The sequence below is a fragment of the Platalea leucorodia genome (genome assembly GCF_965183815.1).
Source record: "Platalea leucorodia genome assembly, chromosome: Z".
Taxonomy (NCBI): domain Eukaryota; kingdom Metazoa; phylum Chordata; class Aves; order Pelecaniformes; family Threskiornithidae; genus Platalea; species Platalea leucorodia.
In genome coordinates this window covers 67,444,581-67,467,901 of record NC_138858.1, presented here as the reverse complement: position 1 = coordinate 67,467,901, position 23,321 = coordinate 67,444,581, and the positions used below count along the sequence as shown (strand labels likewise).

The window sequence follows — 23,321 nt, the reverse complement described above, 5'->3', positions numbered from 1 at the left end:
CCTCTCAGATCCCAGTGCTTGTATCCATACTGGCCACGTTTGGAAGAGCACACTTTGAGCTGCAGTTCAGTACAGTTGTAGTCAGACTAAAGTAGGAGAGCTATAGGGGAAAAAAAACCCCAAGTGATTCAGGAACAGTTGAGAAGGCAAATGAATTTTGGTAAGGTCAGAATGAAGAAAGGCAGAGGTACTAAAACATATTCTCAGTAGTTCTGTGTTGTCAAAGCCTGTGAAACTTAAGTACATGCCTCTGGAGGTCTGACCTCATAAAAAGGAATAATGTTCAATACTACTGGTAATAGATGCCTTATGGGATCAAATAATGATCTGTCAGGCATAAGCATGTGATGCCTTATTTTCTAGGCTTGTTTTCAGGAGCGTAACACAGTAGTTAATGTCTGATGTGACTGCAGTTGCAAGTTGAAAAATTCCAGAGTTAAAATCATTTAACTTGAATTTGGCTTCCCTCTAAGTTCTTACAGTAGAGTATGACCGAGTAATTAAAGACAAAGGCGAGGAGGAATTGGACTCGGTGAATTAAATACACATTTCATTTTGAAAACTGCTATTCACAATCACTGCTAGAGCAAAGTATGCACTTTGTCCTATTCAAATTCTAACCTGAAAACAGAATCAGTGTCTTTTGGACTCTTAGAAAATGGTATTTTTTCCACATAGCACTGGAGTGCTTCACCATTGTGCTTAATTGTGTCTTCAGACATAGTTATGGTGTCAGATGAAATGTAATGTTATCCTTGCTTTGTTTTGTAACTTTTAGATATGTTCCACTTTCCAGTTTCTTTAGCCTTGCTTTAAGCTAATCTATACCTTTCAGTTGTTCTGCTATAACAGCTGAGTGCTGATGGTACAATGCTTGATGTAGAAAATTGAAACATCCATTATGTAGTATTAGCTAGCTCAGCATTAGTGTTCCATCAGCTGTCGACGATATAGCCCATTTAAGTGTGTGTGTGGGTGGTGTTGGAAAAGGGGAAAAACAAATTACTGGAATGCTGCTCAAACATCAGGTAGGTCCTTTCTCTGCTCTTTAGTAAATAAGCTTTAATACTGTCATTATTAGGTTTTTTTAATTATTCCTTGTGTTATACCACTCCTTTCTGGAAACTGACTTTCATCTGTTAATCTAAAATGATGATGATATGATCCTGCAAGAAGGATGCATGCACAAAAATTTTAACCAAGTAAATGCATTCACTTGCATGGAATCCTAAAGTGAAGTTGGTAGGATTTTGTGGTGAAAGCCTATAATGAAGTGTGATTTGTGGATTAGGGCCAAACTTTTCTTCTAGATCAGTGAGAAAATATAAATGTTTATGCACTGAACAGAAAATAGCAGTCTTCAGTTGATGTTCATTTTAAGTTTACATAGATTAAGAGATTGTTTGGGGATCTTAATTATTATGTAGGTAGTCCACTGTCATTTTGGGAAAAAATGTATTGAGTTAGGATGACCCCAAGTACTGTACGTGTCTTCTGATGTGACAGTATTTTGATCAGAACTGGCGACTGGGTGGTGAAGGGTGCGTTATTGTTGGTTAGCTAGTAGGCTTTCTAGTGACAAAATTAAATGTACAGATCAGATACTGAAGTTTGGGTATTGGTAGCCCTCAGATTTCTTCATGTGGCTTTAAACCTCAGTGCAAGAAAAATTACAGTGGCTTAACTAGAATGAACTTTTAAAACAAGCTTCAATAAAGATAAGGTATATATTTGGTTAGTGTTTGTATGGAGGAAGATTTAACTAAATATGTTAATAAATAAAGCTGTTTTTCTGTCAGATTTTGTGTATTAAAGAAGGATTATATGTGGCCATATGCAGTTTGCTGATGAACTTTCCCTAGGGAAATAGCTATTTACTTGCAAATTTAAAAGCTCATTGTAGAATCTTGAACTAATGTTCATTGAAAATAATGTGTGGCAGGTGATACTGTAAGAAGGAAATGCAATTTTGTTTTTTAATATATATACAACTTGACAAGAAAACCTGACTCTTTAGAAGGCTTGGCTGTGTAAATTTTTATTTGCAAGAAAGCCACTCAGACTTACTTTGACTTTTTCAATTAGGCTGCTTATTTGAGTGAATCTTGTTTGTATGTGTTTGTGGACCGAGACTGTGTGTATGTAGACTTACATTCATTTACGTAAAACTTAATGTTGTATGGGGAGAATCTTTCAAATCTATAAAAGTAAACAAATAGTTATTTTTAAAAAAATCATCATTTTCAGGAATGCTGATAATCTCATTTGCATGCCAAAATTAATAAATTCTGTTCTTGTTTTGCTTTGCAAAACTGTTCTGTTAATCTAGAATGGATTGATATTACAGAAGGTAGAAGCAGAAAAAGACTGGATGCTGCCTGAACAGTGCAGTTGTCCGAGCTAGTCATAGAAAGTGAACAGAAGAATCTGTGGAAAACTTAAACTTTTAAGTAAAAAAGGGAGAAGTGGTAATGTAGAAGGTACTTGAGATACAAACACTGCATTGTTGGAAGTGCTGGTAATGCAAACAAATTTAAGTGCACTTGTGATCTGTTAGTTGCCTTGGAGTGCTGAAGAGCACAAATCAAAATAAAAATGTTTTCAGGCTCTGTATACTGAGAAACAAATTGCACAGCTGAGCTCCTGCATGATCTGTTACAAGGATATTTCATTTGCCTTTGAAATTAGGGTATTATGTTTGCTTTCTTAAATAAGCATGTGTATCTTCTGAAGTGTGAAGAGTTTGATCTGTATGTCATCAAGACGTAGTAGTTGCTTTGCTAATTTTCCCTCTTTGCTGCTGAAACTCTAGGAAGGATTTCCAGCTCATTAATATATTGCTTACTTTCTCTTTGTGGAATAAATGTAGCAAATATGGGATCTGATCTTCAGTATTTTGAAAGGCAAGCTGGCTGGGAAAGAATGTGAATGGTGGGTTTTGATGGCCTGAATGTGGATGCTGCTGAAGATCTGGTTCAGGTGCATCTTCACTTCTCATGTGTTCTGTATGTTTCTCATCTTATTCATGTAAAGACACCAGTCCTCTTATGTGAAACTGAAAAAGTTCATCCTTGTTTCTTGGATTAGTTCATATCTGCTGCAAAATATTATTGTTTTTTTTGGGGGGGGAGAATGGTGTTGCTTCAGAGAATTTGCATGTTCCTTTTACAGGTCATCCAAAGTAGTTTTCTTACCTGACTGAAGTCAGAATGATAAGCACCTTAAAAAAATGGGAGAATAGAACATTCTTGGATGAATCAACTAACATCTGAAAGTACGATGAATCTTAAGGTGTGCTAGAAGTGGTAGAAAGGAAAGAACAGATAATACCAAGCTGTATTTTGTTTTTTATGTTAAAAGATTTAAAAAACTAGAAAATTAGGCTGCATTAGACTTGCAAAAGTTAGACTGAAATTCCCCAGGTATATCAAGTAGATTACATTGTTGTGAACAAAATGAGTTACTGATGAATGAGTTTTCATTATGTTGAGGTTACATTTAGAGAACACCTAAAAAATGTAACATGATACAGTAATGAGCAATTTCAATACAGGTTATTGATAGCTAGAGAGAGAAATTGTGTCAGGAGAAATTCATTTGGAAATGGTTTTTTTTGTTTTTCAACGCTCATGTCAGAGTGTGTAGCATCTGTGGAAGTTCTATGTACTGAATGTTTCAGTGCTCTCATTTTGTCTTTAGCTTTCACTGAGATGCTAATGATTTTGCCTTTATTCTGCTTCTGAAATCTGGAAAATGATGAAATAATATTCTTAAATCAAAATTAGATTGGTTATGTTTAATTGAGTTATGCAATGAACCTTTTGACGTCTGTTTTTATTTTGGAGTTTGTATATGAAAGTATTTTTCTTTTCAGGCTCAAATTAGTGATGAAAGGAAACAACTATCAAAAGTGGTGTTAGAAGCATCTATTTGTCCAAAAAATAAAGCTGCAGACAAATTTTCCTAATATAAATTGTTGGAATAGCAACTCTACTTTTTTGGGCCACATGAAGATCACGTGAAGGTTTGAATTTGGACTAAATTGAAAATAATTAAATATTAATGATTAAAGAGTAGATGTATTTTTCATTTTAAGTAAACAATGAATCTACTAGGTCAGATAAGAATTTAAATTGTAAAGTATCTCTAAATTTAATCCCAAGCGTTTTTCGAGGTTAGAAACTGCTGTCCTAAACTTTCAAGGGCTCTTCAATTGTGAACGTTCTTGCTGTGGATTTGAAATTTCACAGGTGTCCTCTGTTGCATGGAGACATGTATATGAAAATGATGTAGTCATCTTAGAGCTAGGCTAGAAAGAACAGTGTAATCTTTCCATGAGGCATACAAACAATACCAGAAATAGTTGATTAGATATTTGAATTATGTATTGATTACCTCACAATGAAGCTCTCATTCTGAGCTTGATTTCAGATTTGTAGTATGAATTGCAGTTTTTCTAGGGTTAAAGGAGTTTTGCTGAATAAAATTCCATGTTGCTCTATCTGTGGTCCAAATACATTTGTAACATTCAACTGAATATTGGAAATTAAATGTGACTGTTCTCTGCCTGAAATAAAGGCTACTTAGCAGGTCAATTATTCCATAAAAACTAAGTGTCGCGTTAGAGGAAGGGTCTTGGGAAATCTGTGGCAGAGGCACTAGAAACTTTCTGTGCGCTCTTCTAGAAGGTGTGAGGAGAAGCTTTGCTGCTAGATTAATGTCAGTGCCCAAAACCATGAGACCTTGGCAGTAGGAGTATGTGAACAAAGAAGCTTGAGGGGTGAGAAAAATTTGAAGATGTATGAAAATGGTAGGAGCCTGGGTGAATTTTTAAATGGTTTGTGCTTAAACCAGAGGTGTTTCTTTACAGTCTTTCCTTTTGTTTCATGGAATCTTTTCTTTTCCTCCCTAGTTGTTGTGCTACTGTATGCTTTTTCTAAAACTAGAGAAAAATGTTAGTATACTGATACTAGCAGTGATATAGGACCTTGTAATTAAACTCTGAAAGGTAATGCATACAATACCTAAGGGAGCGGTCATGATTGCGTGTTTCATTTAACTTTGTCACTTTGGACAGTGGACTGTTTTATTTAGCAGCTTTAATGTGCTCTTAATAGGTTTATTTAAGAGTGAATCCTGAACATGAAAAAGCAATGAAGTAGCTAGTAAGTTTTTATTTTAAAGGTGACTTGCACATTTGAATGTGAACATTGTTGTGACATACACTTCAGAATATGTAAACTTGCATGTCATTACAGTGGTGCTGCTGCTGCAGGCTCAGCCATTTGAGAGATCTATGAATAAAGAAGATGCTTAAATGAGTTGGTCTTTTACGCTGCCTTATATAGGGTCCTGAAAGTCTTTATTGCTGCAGAGTAAGGTTCTTGTTACGTGGCATATAGTCTTTGGTAGTGTTAATTGGGACATTTTCAGCTGAGATTGAGAGTGATGTGTAGAGAGAGAGAGAGAGATATCTGCAATCTAGGGATGTGTAAAATGTTTTGCAGATGTCACTTCTTCCTGTGTGCCAATCCCTGTATTAGAATTTGAATTTTAGCAGTCTGCCACTTTCTGGCAATAATTTGACTTTGACCCTAAAGCAGATTTTGAATGGGATGTTCTTATGTGAGTGTGGCTGTGCAAGAAATTAGAAATACTTTTGTAATAATAAAACTCAATGGTGCTTTAAAATTGCCAGCCCAACTGGGGCTTTGAGTTTTTTTTTCACCAGTAGTTGTGAAAGAAATTGTTTGAGTGGGTATGTATGATCTTTGGTAGTGGCACAACCTAAAGAACTGGCAGTTGTTTCCAGGGCACTTGAAAAAGGAGAACTTTAATATGAATATGATTAGAAGATTTGATCAAATTTTTGTGGCCTTGTGTAATTATCCTTTTTTTTTTTTTATAGCTGGTGTTGCACTGCTCTGTTAGGTTTTGAATACTAAATCAAGGAGGAAAAGATTAAGACTATTTAAAGGAAAATTCTCCAATATAGGTTTAGGTAAGGATTGTTTTGCTTTACAGATTTTCTGTGGCAGCATACATTTGATTAATATATAATGTGTTCTTTTGGGTGATGTGTGAACTTGGAACAGTAGCAGCAAAGCTGTTGAATATACTGAGCGTATAATGGAACAGAAGATAGAATAGAGCCTCAATATGTTTTTCTAACTCACACATTTATTCACCATATATATAATATTACAGTGTTTTTCTTCAGTGCCTTTAAACAGTTTTCTTTACATGTTTAGGCAAATACTCTTTAAATATAAATTGTTCAGAGATCATAATCTATTTGTTAGAGGAAAAAAATACTGAAGTTTTCCCACAGTGAATTCATTTGGAAGTGAGATATTTGCTTAATTTTAATTTCCCTATGTCTAGTTCTGTATGTATTCTTAGAAAGTTTTCAGTATTCTGAGTTCTTCAGGATTACACAACTGCACAACATGAATGTAAATAAAAAATAGTTTGAGTATGGTGGTGAATTGAAGGATCATTTTTCTTTACACACCTATATAGTTCAAATAAAACTCATTCAGTTGCTCTCTGTGTAGAATTTGATGTACCAGAGAGTGCAAAACAAACATTTCAAACAAGCTGGGTTTTCCAAGTTGGAATCTCCTTGTCTATCAAGTAAGCAAGCTTTGTGTGCAAATCATCCAGAAGTAAAACATATTCTGTAGAGTAAAAATGTCCCTTCCAGGAAATAGTTGTCTGTCTGTCGTCTTCAAATATCACAAAATTGATCATCTAACCTTTAGACAGTAGAGGTCTTTAGGGAATGGTCTGTTTAGTCCTTGGCTTGGCTTTGTTGAAGAAGTATTTAATCACCTATTGTAATTCAGAAAGAACACTCCTTGAAGTAGTGAGGTCCAGTGCACAAAAGTTTGGAAGTGATAATGCATGTAGGTGAATTATAGCATGTTCATTTAATGGAGCAGAGAACTGAGCAAACCCTCCTGAGCTGGGAGTAACTACTGTAGTTGCAGAGTTAGTAGTTTAGCCACACCAATGTGTTGGTGAATCCAAGCTAATAAGTTTTGCCTTTGACTTCTTACATCAAATGTGGTAAAGCCAGTACTGGCAGAAATAGTTAATTCTCTATGGACCCAACAAATGCAGTTGTCCTCATGTGCTTCATTGCAAATTGGGATTTTGTTTTGGGATGGTATTACTACAGTCTTGTGGCTAAGTTTATATTTATTTGGTTGATTTGATTGTATGTTCTGTATTTAAGTCATGTGTTAACATGGACTAGTAGCCCGGCTGTCTTTGCCATTGACTTTAATTCATGTTTCTAAAACTGAGCCTGAGATTCCTTTTACTCTTCTGCAGGTGTTAGGTGTGACTGCTGTCAGTCAACTGAAACATGTATCTAGCTATTGTCTTCACTCTTCTTTTTTGTCTTCACTACTCTTCTTGCTATTCAGGCAGTCTCTCTACAGGGCTTGGGAATGACTATTAAATTCTATCACATAAATAAAACCTCTATTAGCTGATGTTAGTTTTGCATCTCAGTTACTCTGACTGCTTCCTTCCAGGTCTTCCAGTCTTGTTTCACCTTTTATCCTCAATCTATATGGATTGCAGATCTAATTTCTAATTAAGATCTAATTACTTTTCCTGCTATGTAATACCATTTTGACTTTTTTTCATAGCTTCCTTTGCCTTCTCCTCCTCTTCATACTTCAGCATAGTCATTTCACTCCTATGACATTGCTTTGTTAACTTGGCTTTGATGATGTGTTTGCCATTATACTGATATTTAATCATGTATTTTTTGAGCAAGAATGCTTATTTAAATCCTAACAATATTCCCTGATGTCTGGCTGAAGCTTGTGGGTCAAGTGTGCTCATTTATGTAGGCAGAGATGAAAAATGAAAATTAAACAGAAAATCAAGCTGTGAAATGAGGACTAGACAGCACATTTTTCAGGCAGATTGCATGTAGAGAGAATATAGCCCATATAACTAATACATAGCAAGAAAAGGATTATGCAAATAATTTAAATCCTTACACTCTGTGTTATTTTTTCACTTTAGATGATGCACACTTTTGAATGGTGTCTGACTTCTGAGCCCTACAAATTATGTTGACTCTTTGGAAAAAAAAATCTGCTGCGTCTTCCTTAACAGTCTAGGAAAACTAATGCGATTCCCATAACTTGTGTTTTACTTCCATTCTGTATCAGAAATTTTTGCATGCCCAAGTAATTGCAAATACTACATATACATATATCTCTTTGCCTTTTAGTGCTTTTCCTCTAGAATGTGAGCGTTATGGTGAAGAAAAATATTGGCATCAACAGTATCACTCTGTCATAGGTAAGTGCAGTGTAAATAAACAAAACCGTGAATACCTTTTGTATTTCTAAGGTAATACTTCATAAAATGTTGTACAGGAACTTCAATATGAGGAAAGTCTAAGTGCTCTCCTTATTTCAAATTAGCTGCAGATTATTGTATTAGGAAACATTGTAAGTGAACACTTGTGTCCTGGAGAAACTGTGACAGGAATGCTTGTGTGTCTTCCTTCCGCCATGTAGTGTGTGGAAAAATGTATGGGGCTTCTGATGTTTGTTTAGCAGGAATCTGAGAATGCTAATTTCAGTTTATTTAAAAAAGCATACCCATAATGTAACTTGAATATCTGTTGGTTCAACAGCACAAGAGGGAAGGGCATAAGTTACCATATAATAGATTTGTTCATATAATAGATGCGTTTTTGGAAACTGAAATTTATGTTGTTGTTAATGTGTTTGGTTTCATGCTTTGTTGCCTTAAATTTCGGTAAAACACTCAGTAAAGCATTACTTAAACAATATGAGAAAATATATATTTTTTTTTTTTTAGGAAGGAATTCAGTAATCAGTTTATTTACTATTTACTCTAAAGTATTTTATTGGGTTTTATTAGTTTTTATTCCTGCTTTGTGATTTGCTCTCAAAATGCTAGTGCCATTTACAAAACTAATCTACTTGATAAATACTGAGGCTTATGCTCAGGCTTATCTTTATACACAAGCTTATCTTTAGCCCTTGAATCCATTGTAACTTATCTTTTCTATTACTGCATTGTCAGTTTTTAAAATGACACCTGGCAAACAGCTTGTGGTGTGTCTGTGTGTGGACACAAGTTTTGGAAACAGTGGTTTCTTAAATTGAAAAGTTTGTGGTAAGCTATTTCTCCTGGAAGCACTTGCTGCTTTAAAAAAGCAGTTACTCACCTATAGTGTTTGGAATTTCACAAATTTGAAAGACATGAGTGTTGCTTTTGTAAATGCACTGGGTGTCTGTGCCCAGGGGCTGGCAGGAGGGCTGCAGGGGCCCCTGTGAGGAGACACGAAGGCTGCCCTGTGCTGAACACCCTTCAGGGCACAGCTGAGCCCAGCAGTGAAGACAGTGGTGCCTCCAGGAAAACATATTTAAGAAAGGGTAAAAAAAAAAAAGCTGCACAGCTGCCTTAAGAGAGGAGTGAGTATATGTGAGAGGAACAGCCCTGCAGACACCAAGGTCAGTGAAGAAGGAGGGCGAGGAGGTGCTCCAGGTGCCAGAGCAGAGATTCCCCTGCAGTCCATGGAGAAGACCATGGTGAGGCAGGCTGTCCCTCTGCAGCACATGGAGGTCCACAGTGAAGCAGATGTCCACCTGCAGCCCATTGAGGACCCCACACTGCAGCAGATGGAAAAATCCTAATGGAAGCTGCAGCCCATGGAGCACCCGTGCCAGAGCAGGCTTCTGGCAGGACCTGTGGCCGTGTGGAGAAGAGCCCACGCTGGAGCAGGCTTTCTGGCAGGATCTGTGACCCATGGGGGACCCATGCTGGAGCAGTCTGTTCCTGAAGGCCTGTGGCCTGTGGGAAGGACCCACACTGGAGCAGTTCTTGAAGGACTGAATCCTGTGGGAGGCACCCTGTGCTGGAGCAGGGGAACAGCATGAGGAGGAAGGAGCAGCAGAGACAAGTGGTTAGGGACTGACCCCAGCCCCCTTTCTCTGTCCCCCCCTGGCACTGCTTGGCTGAGTGGAGGAGGTAGAGGACTGGGAAGTGAAGGAGTGAAGTTGAGCCTGGGAAGAAGGGGGGTGGAAGAAAGGTATTTTTAGCTTTGTCTTTGTTTCTCACCATCTTACACTATTTTAATTGGCGATAAATTAATCTTGCCCAAGTCAAAGTCTGTTTTGCCTGTGACTGTAATTGGTGAGTGATCTTCCTGACTTTATCTTGACCTATGAAGTTTTTCATCTTCTTTTCTTTCCACTGTCCTTCTGAGGAGGGGGAGTGAGAGCGCAGCTGGGTGGGTATCTTGCAAAAGATTTAAAAAAAAAAAAAGGCAAAAAGAGGTTTCTCAAACTAGCTCAGTTTTTGAAACTAATTAAAACTTAAACTGCTGTAACTTCAGTCTCAGAGTGAAGACTGGAATTAAAAAACACTGGCAATAGTTTCTTTGACAGGATTCTGTTCCAAATTGGCTGTTTCAATTAATAAATTGACTTCTATATTATAAATTGCTTAAAAGAGCATCTGATTTGATATTTAAGTGTGCAGTGTTATATAATGAGACATTTTCAGTGTCTGAAGCTGTGTATTGAGTAATTATGAAAAAGTTCTCTTGATGAAGACTGTAGTATTAGTATAAACTGACTTGACAAAGTGTGTTGCCATTAGTGCCTAATAAACTGGTATCTAAAATATTAGACTGTTAAATTGTAGAAAAAGGTATTTGGGTGTGCAGATAGGATATTTTTAGAATATATTGCAATGTATTTTTAGAATGTATTGCAAGTCGTCATCTCTGGTAACTTAATACTGTTAAGGGGTAGGCTCGGTTATTATTTGGACTTTCCAAATTAAAGATCTTCCTACAGTTATGGATGGGTTAAAAAATGTATTGTGCACATTAATTTCTCACTGGCAAAGCTTCAGTGTCTTAACTACTAGGCTTCATCTGGACACACATGCACACAGAGCAGCTAATATGCTTTGCATAAATACTAAATAATCTGTCCTTGAGCTCCCAGCTTGGATTCTCTGGGACTGTTTTATTGCTACATGAGCTGACACAGTGTGAGATTGCAAGCTTTTCTGGTGATGATGGACTTTCTTTGGCTCACAACTGCTTTTTTAGAGATCGCCATTGCCTTAGTGCTGCTACTGAATTTCTGGTGCCCTTTGTCCTCATGTTGCCTGCTTGTTATTCCATGCTCCTCATGTATCACGACTTAATTCTCTTCACCCTCAGAACCCAACCTGTTATAGCTAAGTTTTCTGCTCAGTTAGCAAGGCTACATGCTGTGCTCGGGTGATAGTTAAATACAAAGACAAAATGGGGAAATCTGAAATAAGTGACAAAACCTGTTTTGTCCTTCTAAAATGAAGTTGTGATGCATTAGAAGAATACAATTTTAAACTCATTTGACATGCAATTAGATATTGTATATGTGTCAACAGGTAAGCTATGGAAAACTTGTAAGCTAAGAATCCTATTAACTCTGAAATCGGATTTGGATTTCTTCAGGTTTGCCTGCCCACCGAGTCCCTTCTGTAGTCCTAGTGCTCTGTTGTGGAGCCCATTGGTATCACTGGTATGAACTATTAGTGCCTTTCTAGCCTGTTCCACGATATGTCTTTCAGCACTTGATAGTATGTAGATTTTGGCATGTGGAAAATAATGCCAGAAAGTTTGGCTTTCCACTGCTACTGACATTATCAAAGCATTGTGTTAGTAACTGTCTATGCTTTTTTCCTCTTTGGTGATGGCAGTAATATGCTATACTTAGGTGTATTGCTTCTATTTGCCATGAAGCCTGTGTATCAGCACTTAAATTCTAGGATTGTTTACCCTGTTATTTCTCACTGGAGAACCAGTAAGATATGAAACATAAGGTTTTTTTTCTTTGATACTTAAAATATTTATGCATTCTGCTGCAGCAAGTGTACTGACCTTCTTTTTAAGTACTAAATGTGCCCTTGAAGTCCTACCTCAACACACTCCATTTCTAGTTTTCTTATTTCTTCTCTAGCTTTTGTAGCACAGTGGGCGAATAGACTCTCATTGAGTCTGTTCTTCTGAGACTTGTGGTTTGGAAAGTGACTTCAGGGTATCTAGTGGTGGTGCTTGAACCTGCCAGACTGTTGTAGCCAAATGTGCTTGTATTTTCTCTTAAATGCCTCTGTCTATGCCATACCATGCCACTGCTGAAGTCCTTTTCCCTTGCATTAAGCAAGTCTACTTGGATTGGAACCTGCATTTGCATTTTTTGACTGTTCTCTGAACAAGTATGTCATTCCCCCTTTCATAATAAGGTAATCATGTTTCTTTGCCAAACAAATTCCCATGTGCTTCATTGTTCAGGTGATAGGTTAGTCAGCTGTTGGTTAGTGATTTTTAAATATCATCTATTAATGACCATGCTATGAATGTCCATGATTCAGCAGGTGCAATTATTTGGCTGTTTTTTCATATTGTTTGGTACCTTTTCTGTACTGGCTCTTTGATTTTTAAAACGTTATAATAAGCTATGATGTGAGTAATAACTTTACTTTTTGAGAAATGGGTTTAAGAAATGAAAGTATCTTCTGTTCCAAGTGTTTAAAATAAATTCCTGATGACTATCTTTAAAATAGGCTGTAGCATACAAAATATACATTATTTTTTCAGAGGATATTTTCTTTTACTGCATTGTATTCCCAACATGGAAGCAAATGTAGCAAAATAATTTTGAACAGATACTTAACTCGCCCTGAAATTTTGGCTGTATAGTAGGCAACTGTCTTTTGAATTTTGGGTTTTTAAACTTCTGTTGTCAAACAGAAAATACCCACTATTCTTATGGGCAAGATAAAAATGAAAGTTTTCTTGGGATTCTTTATTGCAGTAGTAAGCTAACATTGTTTTTGCTGAAATCCATGTTGGAATTAGTGTCTGGGCAATGATGCTACATGGTGGACAAGGGGAGTGGGGAAGCAAATTTATGACGTAATTAAATGGGGCAGGGGAGAATAAGTAAAAATATTTTATTTTTAGACTCTAAGAGTTACTGAAAGAACTGAAGTGTCCTTGCCATGAGTTTATAAATTGTGCATCTCAGAAATCATAATTCAGAAAAGATAATGGAATCATTTTAAGTTTGAATATCTTCCTATAACTTCAATAACTGTGCAGCTTGAGCATTTCCTTAGACCAACAGATACTACTGGGGGGGGGTGGAAATCAGAAATCAAATGCTTTCCTTTGCAGAGCTGTTATAAGATGCAGTGAGTGTCTAAATGTCAATTTTAAGTGTGTCTACTGAGTCAGGAAGTAGTTTTATAGGTGGGGTGTTTTTTTTTTTGAAAAATAACTTGTATTAAGCCTTGAGATTTTTTTTTTAGCTCACTTCAGTCACACCAATATCTCTTGCCATTATGTGCTAGAATCAGAGGCTTTAACCTTACAGTAATGCTTTTCATAGAGGGTCTGTAAAGCAAATATAGTTATAGCTTAATTGTATGACTAGTTGAAGGGAGAGGTAATTTTGTACAAGAATCTTACTGTGTTGAATAACTTTCTTTTTATTCAACAGAATTCCTGTAAATACTAGTAAATATTGCTGGTGTTGTGCGTTCTGGAGATATATTTTTTACTACAGATAGTACCAAAGCTTTGCGAATGGGATGAACACGCTGCTGTTGACTGCTTACTGACAGTAACCAGCTGGGCACTTCACTGGTGATGTTTTCATTCTCACATTGTCCAATTGGAGTTTGCTCAAACTAATTTTTAAAAAGAGGAAGAAATCAAAGTGGAGTACCGTAAACTTGACATGGATAATAAAAAGAAAGACAAGGACAAGCCAGATGAAAGAATGGCACGGCCTAGTGGGAGGTCAGGCCATAATCCACGTGGAACTGGTTCTTCAAATTCTGGAGTGTTAATGGTTGGACCTAACTTCAGAGTTGGCAAAAAAATTGGATGCGGTAATTTTGGAGAACTACGGTTGGGTAAGATCCTTTTTTCTTTATTTCAGTTTAGATTATTCAAGGCCATTGTATGCAGTCTAGGCATGAAAATGTCTACATGAACACACCATACAGCTCTTCAGACTACTTCCAAGCTTCAGATAGGTTAAATTTGCCTTGCATATCTTTTGTGCCTTGACCCTGGCCAGTGCAAGTTCTATCACATACTAAGAATCTTTGTAGCAGGAGACTTTCTGGGACTGAAAATGTTTCATGACTGTGTGCAGTGCTATCCTAAATTCAGTCAGTTTGTCTCTTCCAAGATGCTGGAAATTACTTCATGGTTCTTGTATTTTTCTACCTTTCCTGGCTTCCTGAAGCAGTTTATTCAGATGGATTTGGGACTAAGTGTATGTGAAACATCTTCCTCTTGTAGGTTTGGCTTATAGTACTGTGGTCTTGGAGATCTCTTGGAGACAGTGTAGCACGCACTACAGTGGTTTTTAATAGCAGCAGACGCTTGGATTCCTTGGTTTCCTTTCCATCAGCAGCAGTGTAGTGAGGCTAAACAGCGAGCTGCTCTTAGACAGGGCCAGTGAGAATCCATCTGTAGAGAGAACCTGGGAGATGGGTAATTCAGTCACTTAGTTCCCTGCTGAATAGATGGACGAAAATCAAATGGTGAAGAATGGACAGATGGAGAAGGACCTGTGGAATATTGAAGAATTTGGGCAGCAAAGCTGGAAATTTTATCATTTATTAAAACAGACACTAAATGATGGGTGTGTGCTTTTGAAGAGTATGTATTTAGTTTGAGAGACTTAAATTTCCATGATGACAGCATGGTTAGCCAGGGTTTTCAAGATCTGGGAATTCTGTATGTGTTAGCAAATATAACTTGACACTTAATGGCAAGAATTTATTCTAGTATTCCTGGAAGGCTTGAGTTAATGCACTGCTTCAAGGTTTAAAGAGAGATGGGTTTGATAGTAGGGTATTTGAGAGCAGGGTGGGCTATGTAGGTGTTGTCTGTTGTTCTTCTGCCTCTCGTAGAACTACTAATTGTCCTTCAGACAATGTTTTTAATATAATGCTTGCATAAAATATAACATGTTTATATATGAATGTTTATAACGTGCATAAAATATAACATTTTTAATACAGTGCTTTCTGGGGGCCTTACGTCTAGTCTGAGTCAGAATGTAAACAAGCTTAGCATATTAATACTGTGGAGGGATGAAAGATAGTATTGCTGGAGCTCTGACTGAGGATACTGAATTTAACATAGTTTCAATAAGAGGTACTCTTGTTATTCCTATCAATAGTTAAACGAGATTGACATATTTGGAACTTTACAGTGTTATATATGTGCATCTGCAGTTCACAAGTCAACTTGTCCTGAACTTTTCTAAACTGGATTTGAATGATAATTTTCCTCTTAAACCTCTCCATGAACTAAATCAAACCATTATAATTAGTGTCACGCTTACTACTGAAGGCAACTGTAAACTAATAAAGTTAATTTTTTTTTTTCCCCTGTCTGTTATCTTGGAATGGTCATAGTGTAGAGTTGATTATCTGTTTCAGATAAATATCAGATGAACTCATTTGCTTGCAGCAGATACAGAGTGAAATCATCTATTTCATTCTAAATGCAATGTTAAAGTAGTTAAGACTTAGTCTGATAGTATTGAAATAAAATAGGACAAACAAGTCAAAGAAATAAGATGAAGATAATAGTGTAGTGTACTGTCCTGCAACAGCCACCTGGACAAGTGCAGGATTTCTCTTTTTAATGTCTGATTTTTTTTGCATGTATAGTAGATATTTCAAATCCTTATTTATTGTTATTTGTGGGGTCACATGTTTTAAATATAAGTTACTGAAAGCAGGATTTAAGATTGGCATTACAGATTCTGATTTAAATTTGTTATTTTTGCATTTACATTGCTCCAGTAGCAATTAACTTGAAATAGGCATCTCTCCTACAAAGATGTACACAAACACGTAATTTGTTTTATGTACTTCTGCAAGCTGGAATATATTTTGAGCATGTGTGTTAGGGTCGAATCTTAAAGACTTAAAGGAGGAATAAAGTTGTTAGAATGGTGAAGTTGCACTTCAGGAGATAAAAATTCAGTTATAAATCAGTAGCCAGTGTAGTTCTTTCACCTGAGAAGAAAGGCATGGCCAGAATCCTGTAGTGGCTTGGGGATCAAATGGTAAATGGGCTGTATATAGCAAATGAGTGTATGTGACGTGCAACCATGAACTTCCAAAGGACTAAATTGTTTTGACTATTGAGCTGTTAATCTTAAGGCTCTTCTGAGTTACAGTTAAGATAGCTTGTTGCTGCTGCACGTGATGCATTATGCAATACCTGTTCTGTGCTTAGAGATAGATCAACAGTGGTGTAAAATCTTCCGTATTTTAAAGAGACAATTGTCTTGAATCACCCCTTGGAAAGTTATAATGTGCCTTCTGCTGTTTCTTCAGAATAAGCCTGTCATTACTGCATTTGGCTGCTGGAACCCAATATCCAGTCACTTAACTCTAACTGGATTTGTTAGCTACGCCAGTAGCTGATTTATGTATCTAATAGACTGAACAAGCAGGGCCCCTGAAAGAGTTTCTTTTTATGTCTTCTAGATTGTGATAGCATGCCAAGACACAGAAGCAACTTAAAACAAAGTATGCTTTTTGTGAAAAATGTAACTCAGATGATTGTAAGATAAAAAATAACTATTTAAGATGCCTGAATTTCCACTTTAGTCCCTGGATAGGTCTGTGAATTATCGATTCTTTTGGTCGTCAGATTAGGGCATGCTGCCCATACTGATTCTGTGTTTATTATTGTACAGCCTTCAAGTAATTTGCTTTTTGTAAAGTTGATCCCTTAATAAGACACATGGTTTTAATACGTCTTTTTTCAGCTTTGCAAGAATACTCTGTCTTTAAAAATAAGAATTAGAACTGAGATCTCAGTCTTTGACTATAAATGTAGCTGTCTTCACAGGGAACCTTTTTGTCTTGATCCGTGTCTTTTCCTTGTTTGATTTCTTTAACAAAACCAAGCTAAACACGGGAAATTTGGACCTGAGTAATGCTACAGAGAAAAAATAGGATTGTCATTAAAATAAAACACACTAAACTCATTTGAAGACTGTAGAGAAACAAAAAGTGTAGGAAGTGACAACTTATTTTTTCCTTTATCTATTTTTTAATTTTATACCTGTAAAGCTTGTTTAATATTTTAGTCATTGCATACAATTTGAAGTAATGCTTATTGAAATAAGCTTATCCAGTTACAGAATCACTTTAAAGCAGCAGATGTATTTTCCAAATGGTGTAAACATTTAACTCAGCCATATTCTTGCCCTGTTTGTCCTAGCTTTAAGCTTAGTAAGCTACTGAATTGAGGAAAAAAATTAGTTAATTCTAACTTTAATTAGCGTCTGATGTTCCAAAACCATATGATAATTTTAAAATAAATTTTAGTTTTCAGCAATAAATATGAAAGTGTAGAATATCACATTCCACTTATAGTAATTGACCAATTTTCAAGCTTTTCTAGTGTACAAAAATTTTTCAAACTTGATGAAATAGCTGAAACTCTCAGTGAAACTGCCACTTCTTACGCTATTTAAGAACAACGTTGTCTTTATGGTATCAGACTAATAAAGTCACAGTTTTTTAAGTCACAATCAGAACACCTAGCACCTTAAATCAAAAATGTTTCAAAGACTTTCTTGAAGTTTAAATGGCATTTTACTTGAACAGGAAAGCCAATGTCTCACATTATTGTTTTTGTTCTTTTTTTTCAAGGAAAAAATTTATACACAAATGAATATATGGCAATTAAGCTGGTAAGTTAATTTTTATTTTTAAGGATTTGGGATGAGAAACTAATCAGAATTTTCCTTTCATAGATAGTGGTTTGGTTCCCTTAATTGAAATCCTTAATAGTCTTGTATGTTTTAAACTGACTAGATGAAAGCAGTTAGTGATAGATGTAATTATATGCTTTGGCTATATTGAATAAAACGAGTGTTAATTGTTGTCACTGTTCTCAGAGCTAAATCTATTTTTTTGTGAAGTCAATGATGATTGACTGATGCTTCAAGGATATGCTCAGCAGTCTTCCTAGTAGATTCCTTTTTTGTGCAACAACAAAAGGAACACCAAATTTAATGTGAATCGGACTACAGAGAAGCTCCAGAAATTCTGCAGATTGCCTGTATTTTAATACACTTACTCCCACCCCAAACTGTGTTTCGTCTGTAATCATTGGTCTTTGCACATCTGTTTTGGGAGACATGTTTTATTTGCAGTCATGTATAAAATGTTTCCTTCACTTACAAACATGGTAAATTTGGATATTTTGTTAATATGTCATTGTTCTGCTTTTTCCGAATCTTTCATTGGTGTTAAGGGAGCAGCAGCCGCCCAAGCATTCACACACCATTCAGGGAGTTGCACACAAACCACCTGAGACTTTAACTGCTAGGACCCGAGTCCCTTCACAGCGGGCAGCTCCATTGAGCTGATGGGTGCCCCTTTTCGACTCCTTGCTCACACACACAGTCACCCTCGGGTGCTTTCTCCCTCCTCAGGCTCAACCCTAGGTTTCCCCAAAGCAGAGTCTCCGACATGACATACACCAGGCGAGTTTATTGAGTGGTACAGTGGTGAAGAGCAGCTCGAGCTGGGTGCCTCTGGGGACGGACCCCACACAAAGAAATCCCTGGGCAGTTATACCTTTACACTCTAAGTTCCCCTCCCCTCATGCGATGGTTAAGTCCAATATTAATATTTGGGTCTGGGGTCTTCTTGTTCCTTATTGGATCCTTTCCCTGTCTCCAGGCAGGTCATTCCTTTTCTTATCTTGAATAGCTGCAGCTTCTGCCAGTGGTTGTGGCTGCCTTATCTTCCTGGTTTGCACGAGCTTCAGGGCCTTCCTTCATGTAGCTAAGTAAGAGTTCAGCATATGGTCAGTGTATCTCCGCGAAAGTTCACAGCTTGCAGTCTAAGGTTCCAACAGGCCTTGCTCCTAATGCTATGTATTGGATTCTGTTTGAGCTAGGAAGTGACTTTTACAACAATCAGAACTACTCAGTTGACTCCATGTTTTGCTTCTGGATACTTTTAACTTCTTGATAAATGACTGGTTTTGTAACCAAAGTATTTCAAGGTGAAATTAAGTTTACTTCTTGTCATTGAAGGAATTCTACAACTCCCATTAATGTGTTTGTTGCTGCAGTAGGACAGAAGGTTTTTCATAGCTTAGTATGGTAAATTTTTGGTTCCATAAAGTGAAAGGTAAACTATGAAACAGAAACACATGGCTTTAGAGGGGGAATCTAAAAAGCATTACAAATGTATGTAATGAACTCCTGAAAAATATTTGTGTCACTATTCTTGCTTAGAGAAATATTTACTGCAGGAGTAGTTACAGATATACATCCAAGTTACAGTTTGGAAGAGCAACATTTTTATTATATATGTAACTATTAATAAACTCAGCTATTTCAACCAATTTTAATTTTCAAAGATACTGTTCAGTGGCAAATTTTACTTTGTTTCCAAATTACTCAATCTTACAGCTGTTCATTTACAGCTGTGCGAAAAGCTTGAAGTATCATTATTCAATAAACTTACTTTGAAGTCACTAAAGAAACAGTATAGTAAAGTATGTCTATAATTTACTACTAGTGCTTAAAGAACTCTGAATATGTAGTTAACTTTTCAAGTTGTCCTCTTACCTTGGTGGTATGAAAAGCTATAGTGTCTTTGCAATAAACACCAGATGAAAAGAATCATAATGAAAATAACACTGGAGCTTGCATCATCATTGTAAGGTAAAAATACATTTATTAGCAGGTAGAACTAGTAGGTTCTTTTAATATGGTTCACTTTTTTTTTAATATCTTTCAGCTCTTCTGAATTTGTTTCCAAATTCAAAGGGGTTTGGGTCACAACGTTCAGTATGTTAAAAGCAGCTGCATCAAATCTTAGGATTTAGTTAAATTTTGCTTTTTTGCTGTTTTTCTTCTCCTATTGGAGACAGTGCCAGGACTGTATTCTAACAGTTGGGTAGGTTGACCTTGCTTGTGGTATACCATCCTTTCCCTTTTAAAATGTAAGGCTAACAGTTTTTCCCTATCTCTGGCACTTACTCCCTTTGTGTTTTGAGAACAGTCATTAGGCCTATGCTCAGTCTTTGTTTTGTTATCCTAAATGAGGTACTCTTAATTTCCTCTCTGTTTTGCACCTGTTGTAGTTCAAGTTTAGCCCTCCTGAATGGGATTACCTGAATTACATATGTACTCTAGTTTGAGTAGTAGCCCTTGGCAGGTACAGTTGTGGTAATGTCTCTCCTGCAGTATCCTAAAATCATATTTGTTTTCCTCATGGTAGCATTCCATTGTTGATGTACTTGGGTTCTTGTGAGCAGCAAGACATCTCCTATGCCAGGTGTTCTGTGTATAAATGGTAACTGTATACTCTAGTGCAGGAGGGTTGTGTGGGTTTCTCTCAAGAACATGAGTTATGGCTGCATTTATACAGCAGCTTTCAAGACTGCTGCTATGAAAAGTAAATGGATTTTATAACTACTGTTTTGACCTGAACTTTTTATTTTGTTGAATTAATATTTCCCTCATGGACAAAGTTATACAAGTATGTTCCTATTAATGATTCTTATGGCAACTTCACGACTTATTTGTGTAAGGAAATAGTTTAAACACTTCAGTTTTTCTGTGTGAGGCCTGAGGGTCATACAATGTATGCACTTCAAAGTTTATATGTAAACACATATTTATTCTGGTAAAATGGCTACAGATCTGGGATCTTAATCCATCTTCTTTCATTATGGCCTCTTCTGTTTGGGCAGATACTCAAGTTTGAAAGGTAGAACAGACTTTTTTGAGAACTGGAATAAGACTCTTAAGAACTGGACTTTATCAGTTGTGCACTGTCTAGCAGTGTTTGTATGTTTCTGCTGGTCTGTTAGTATACAAATCAGTATCTTGTGATCAGGTAGTTCTTCAGCAATAACTGGTTTACATGAACTGTATCTTTCCTGCTCACCTCTTCATTTATTGTTAGATCTACTTCTTTTATTACATGACCCTGTACTTCACTTAAATCTCCTATTCCCTGTTCAGCTCTTCCCTCTCCTTCATTCCTCTTCCCTTTCCCGTTGACAAATTTCTGTATTGCCCAAACTTACCTCCTCTGTAGGATGCTTAACCACTAACCAAATACCAACTAAAGGAATTTCTGCTTGAGCTGTTTCTGGAAATAAGTCAATTTTTTTTTTTCCGTCTATGTGTGAAAGATAGCAAGTTATGAGTTAGTCACTGCTGCTTTTAATCTGTAATCTTTAATTCATTGAATCATTAATCATTTGATTGTTAAGGTTTTAATCCTTAAAATTATAAGTGGAGTGTGTGTGGAAAGAAGATTGTGGCTGCTTCCAAGGCTGGAATGTTTTTTTCCTCTTTTGTATTTAAAGAATTATTGCAGTCTAGAATTATACCATTTCAGAACCTCTCTAGAAGGCTGTAGTAAATCCAAATCAAGTGCAACTCCATTTAATAGACCGATCTTTTTCTGTAACAAGAGCCCTACCTCTTAAAGAATTTTTTCCTGAAAATAGCTTTTATTTGTTGTTGCTTAAGAAAATATGAAGCAGAGACAGAAAATATACTGAGTAGGAGTTCTCACTGGATTACTGAAAACATGAAAAGTAGGTAGTAGCTGAATGTTTGTATTGTGCTTTGAGTTAACATCAGAGTTCTCAAAATTTTCTACCCTTATGGTTAGAGTAAGTAAACTGTTTTCTCAAAGCCCTTTAGGAGGGAAGTGGCATATTTTGAAAATTGTATAGTAGTTTATTCCATGTATTTGGCACAAAAATAATTGCACCCCCCCCCCATTATGAACTTGAAACAGATTTCATATTTCAGCTGTCTTTATCCTTTTGTTTGAATGTATAAGCATCCCACAAAAGAAAAAAGGAGGCGAAAAACGTGATGCAAAAGAACCTCCCTGATGAACTAAGGAGCTGTTGTGTCTGCTGCTCAGGTAACTGGTGCTTAGTAAACTGCACATCAGTTCTTTGATGGCAGCAAGACCCCAAGTCCCTTATTAAGAGAAAGAAATGCTCTTTTGCAGGGAAAAGAAGTTACCTATGGTTTAATATAGAAGCCTTGAAATAATTAGACTTGAATGTGAAAGCAGTGTAGTGAAGGTTGTTTACAGAACATTGCAGAAATCCTGGAACAGTTCTTTCAGGATACTTTAGTGAAGACCTGAGCTTGTTTAAGTAAACAAAATACACTAATTTCTTTCAGTAAGAGGAGAAGTGGGCTTCAAAGCCCTCTGGGATTAACATGATGTTTGAACAGTTATGTTTTCCCAAGCTTATTTTCAGATGCTGAAATGTACTGAAATACTAATGAAAATAGAAAGAACCATGATTTGCCATTTCTTTTTTATTCTTGAATACGCTTTTTAGACTTATAAAAATGTAGTTACAGTGTACAGAGTATTCTTCACTCTTAGGTTATGGTAGAATATTACATTTAACGTACCTCTGTCTTGATTTATCCTCATCTATCTATCTTTTCTCATTTATCAGTAGTTCACTGCATACTGCAAAGTGAGATGTGTAGGAGCAAAACAAACTTTATGTGAAGAGTTTATTGTGCTTGCCCTCGCACAAGTTTTGTTGACCAAAAGGTTGTATTTCCTTTGTAAGTTTGGAGTTACTGAACAGTTAGGAAGATACCTAAGCTTCCTCCCAAAAATAAGGCAATTCCAGAAGACTGTCAGCTAGTAAATGGACTACAAGTACACATTACCACATTTTTTTCACCATTACTGGAGGGAGTGAAAGTATTTAATTGTCTTTCTGCTACACAGGGTTTAACTTCAGTCTTTGGCTCATCTGCAGTTCTGAAGTAGACTTCTTTGACTGAGAACATTTGCCTTCTGGAAGCTTATCAGAACTCTTTCCTGCTGATGACTGGAACAAGCAGCATTCATTTGAAAAAGTGTAGATGTGTATGTCAAAAATTGGAAGCTGTTTCTTTTCCCTAGGAGAATTACTTTTTTGGTCTATTTATGTTAATTTAATACATACAAGATATTTTTCATCCCTATTATGGAAACATCTTAGAACATTGAGCTGTGATTAAGCTGTTAATGTACTATCAATTAAGGCAAAACTGTATAATTGAACAAAATTACACGCTGCCCATAAGTCAATGTCTTGTTTTAGTAGATTCAGCAAACATGCAGGGTTTTATGGACTAAAATATTTTCCTCTTAGCAGGCAGAATTACAAGCTTTAATTAGAGACTATGTAGAGAGTGGTA

The 23,321-nt window shown here is 36.4% G+C and overlaps 1 protein-coding gene across 4 annotated transcripts in view; it reads left to right on the top strand.

Moving 5' to 3' along the window:
- Window positions 1–8,259: 8,259 nt before the first annotated feature.
- Window positions 8,260–23,321, top strand: part of CSNK1G3 (casein kinase 1 gamma 3) — a 68,323-nt gene continuing 53,261 nt past the window's right edge. For 3 of the 4 annotated variants that reach the window (XM_082335531.1, XM_082335532.1, XM_082335530.1), the window contains exons 1-3: window positions 8,260–8,328; window positions 13,563–13,980; window positions 17,764–17,804. In XM_082335531.1, the coding sequence (XP_082191657.1) occupies window positions 13,803–13,980; window positions 17,764–17,804 (219 nt within the window). In that variant the 5' untranslated portion in view covers window positions 8,260–8,328; window positions 13,563–13,802. Of the gene's footprint in view, window positions 8,329–13,562; window positions 13,981–17,763; window positions 17,805–22,925; window positions 23,008–23,321 lie in introns of those variants that run through there. The other variant, XM_082335533.1, reaches the window with a different exon arrangement.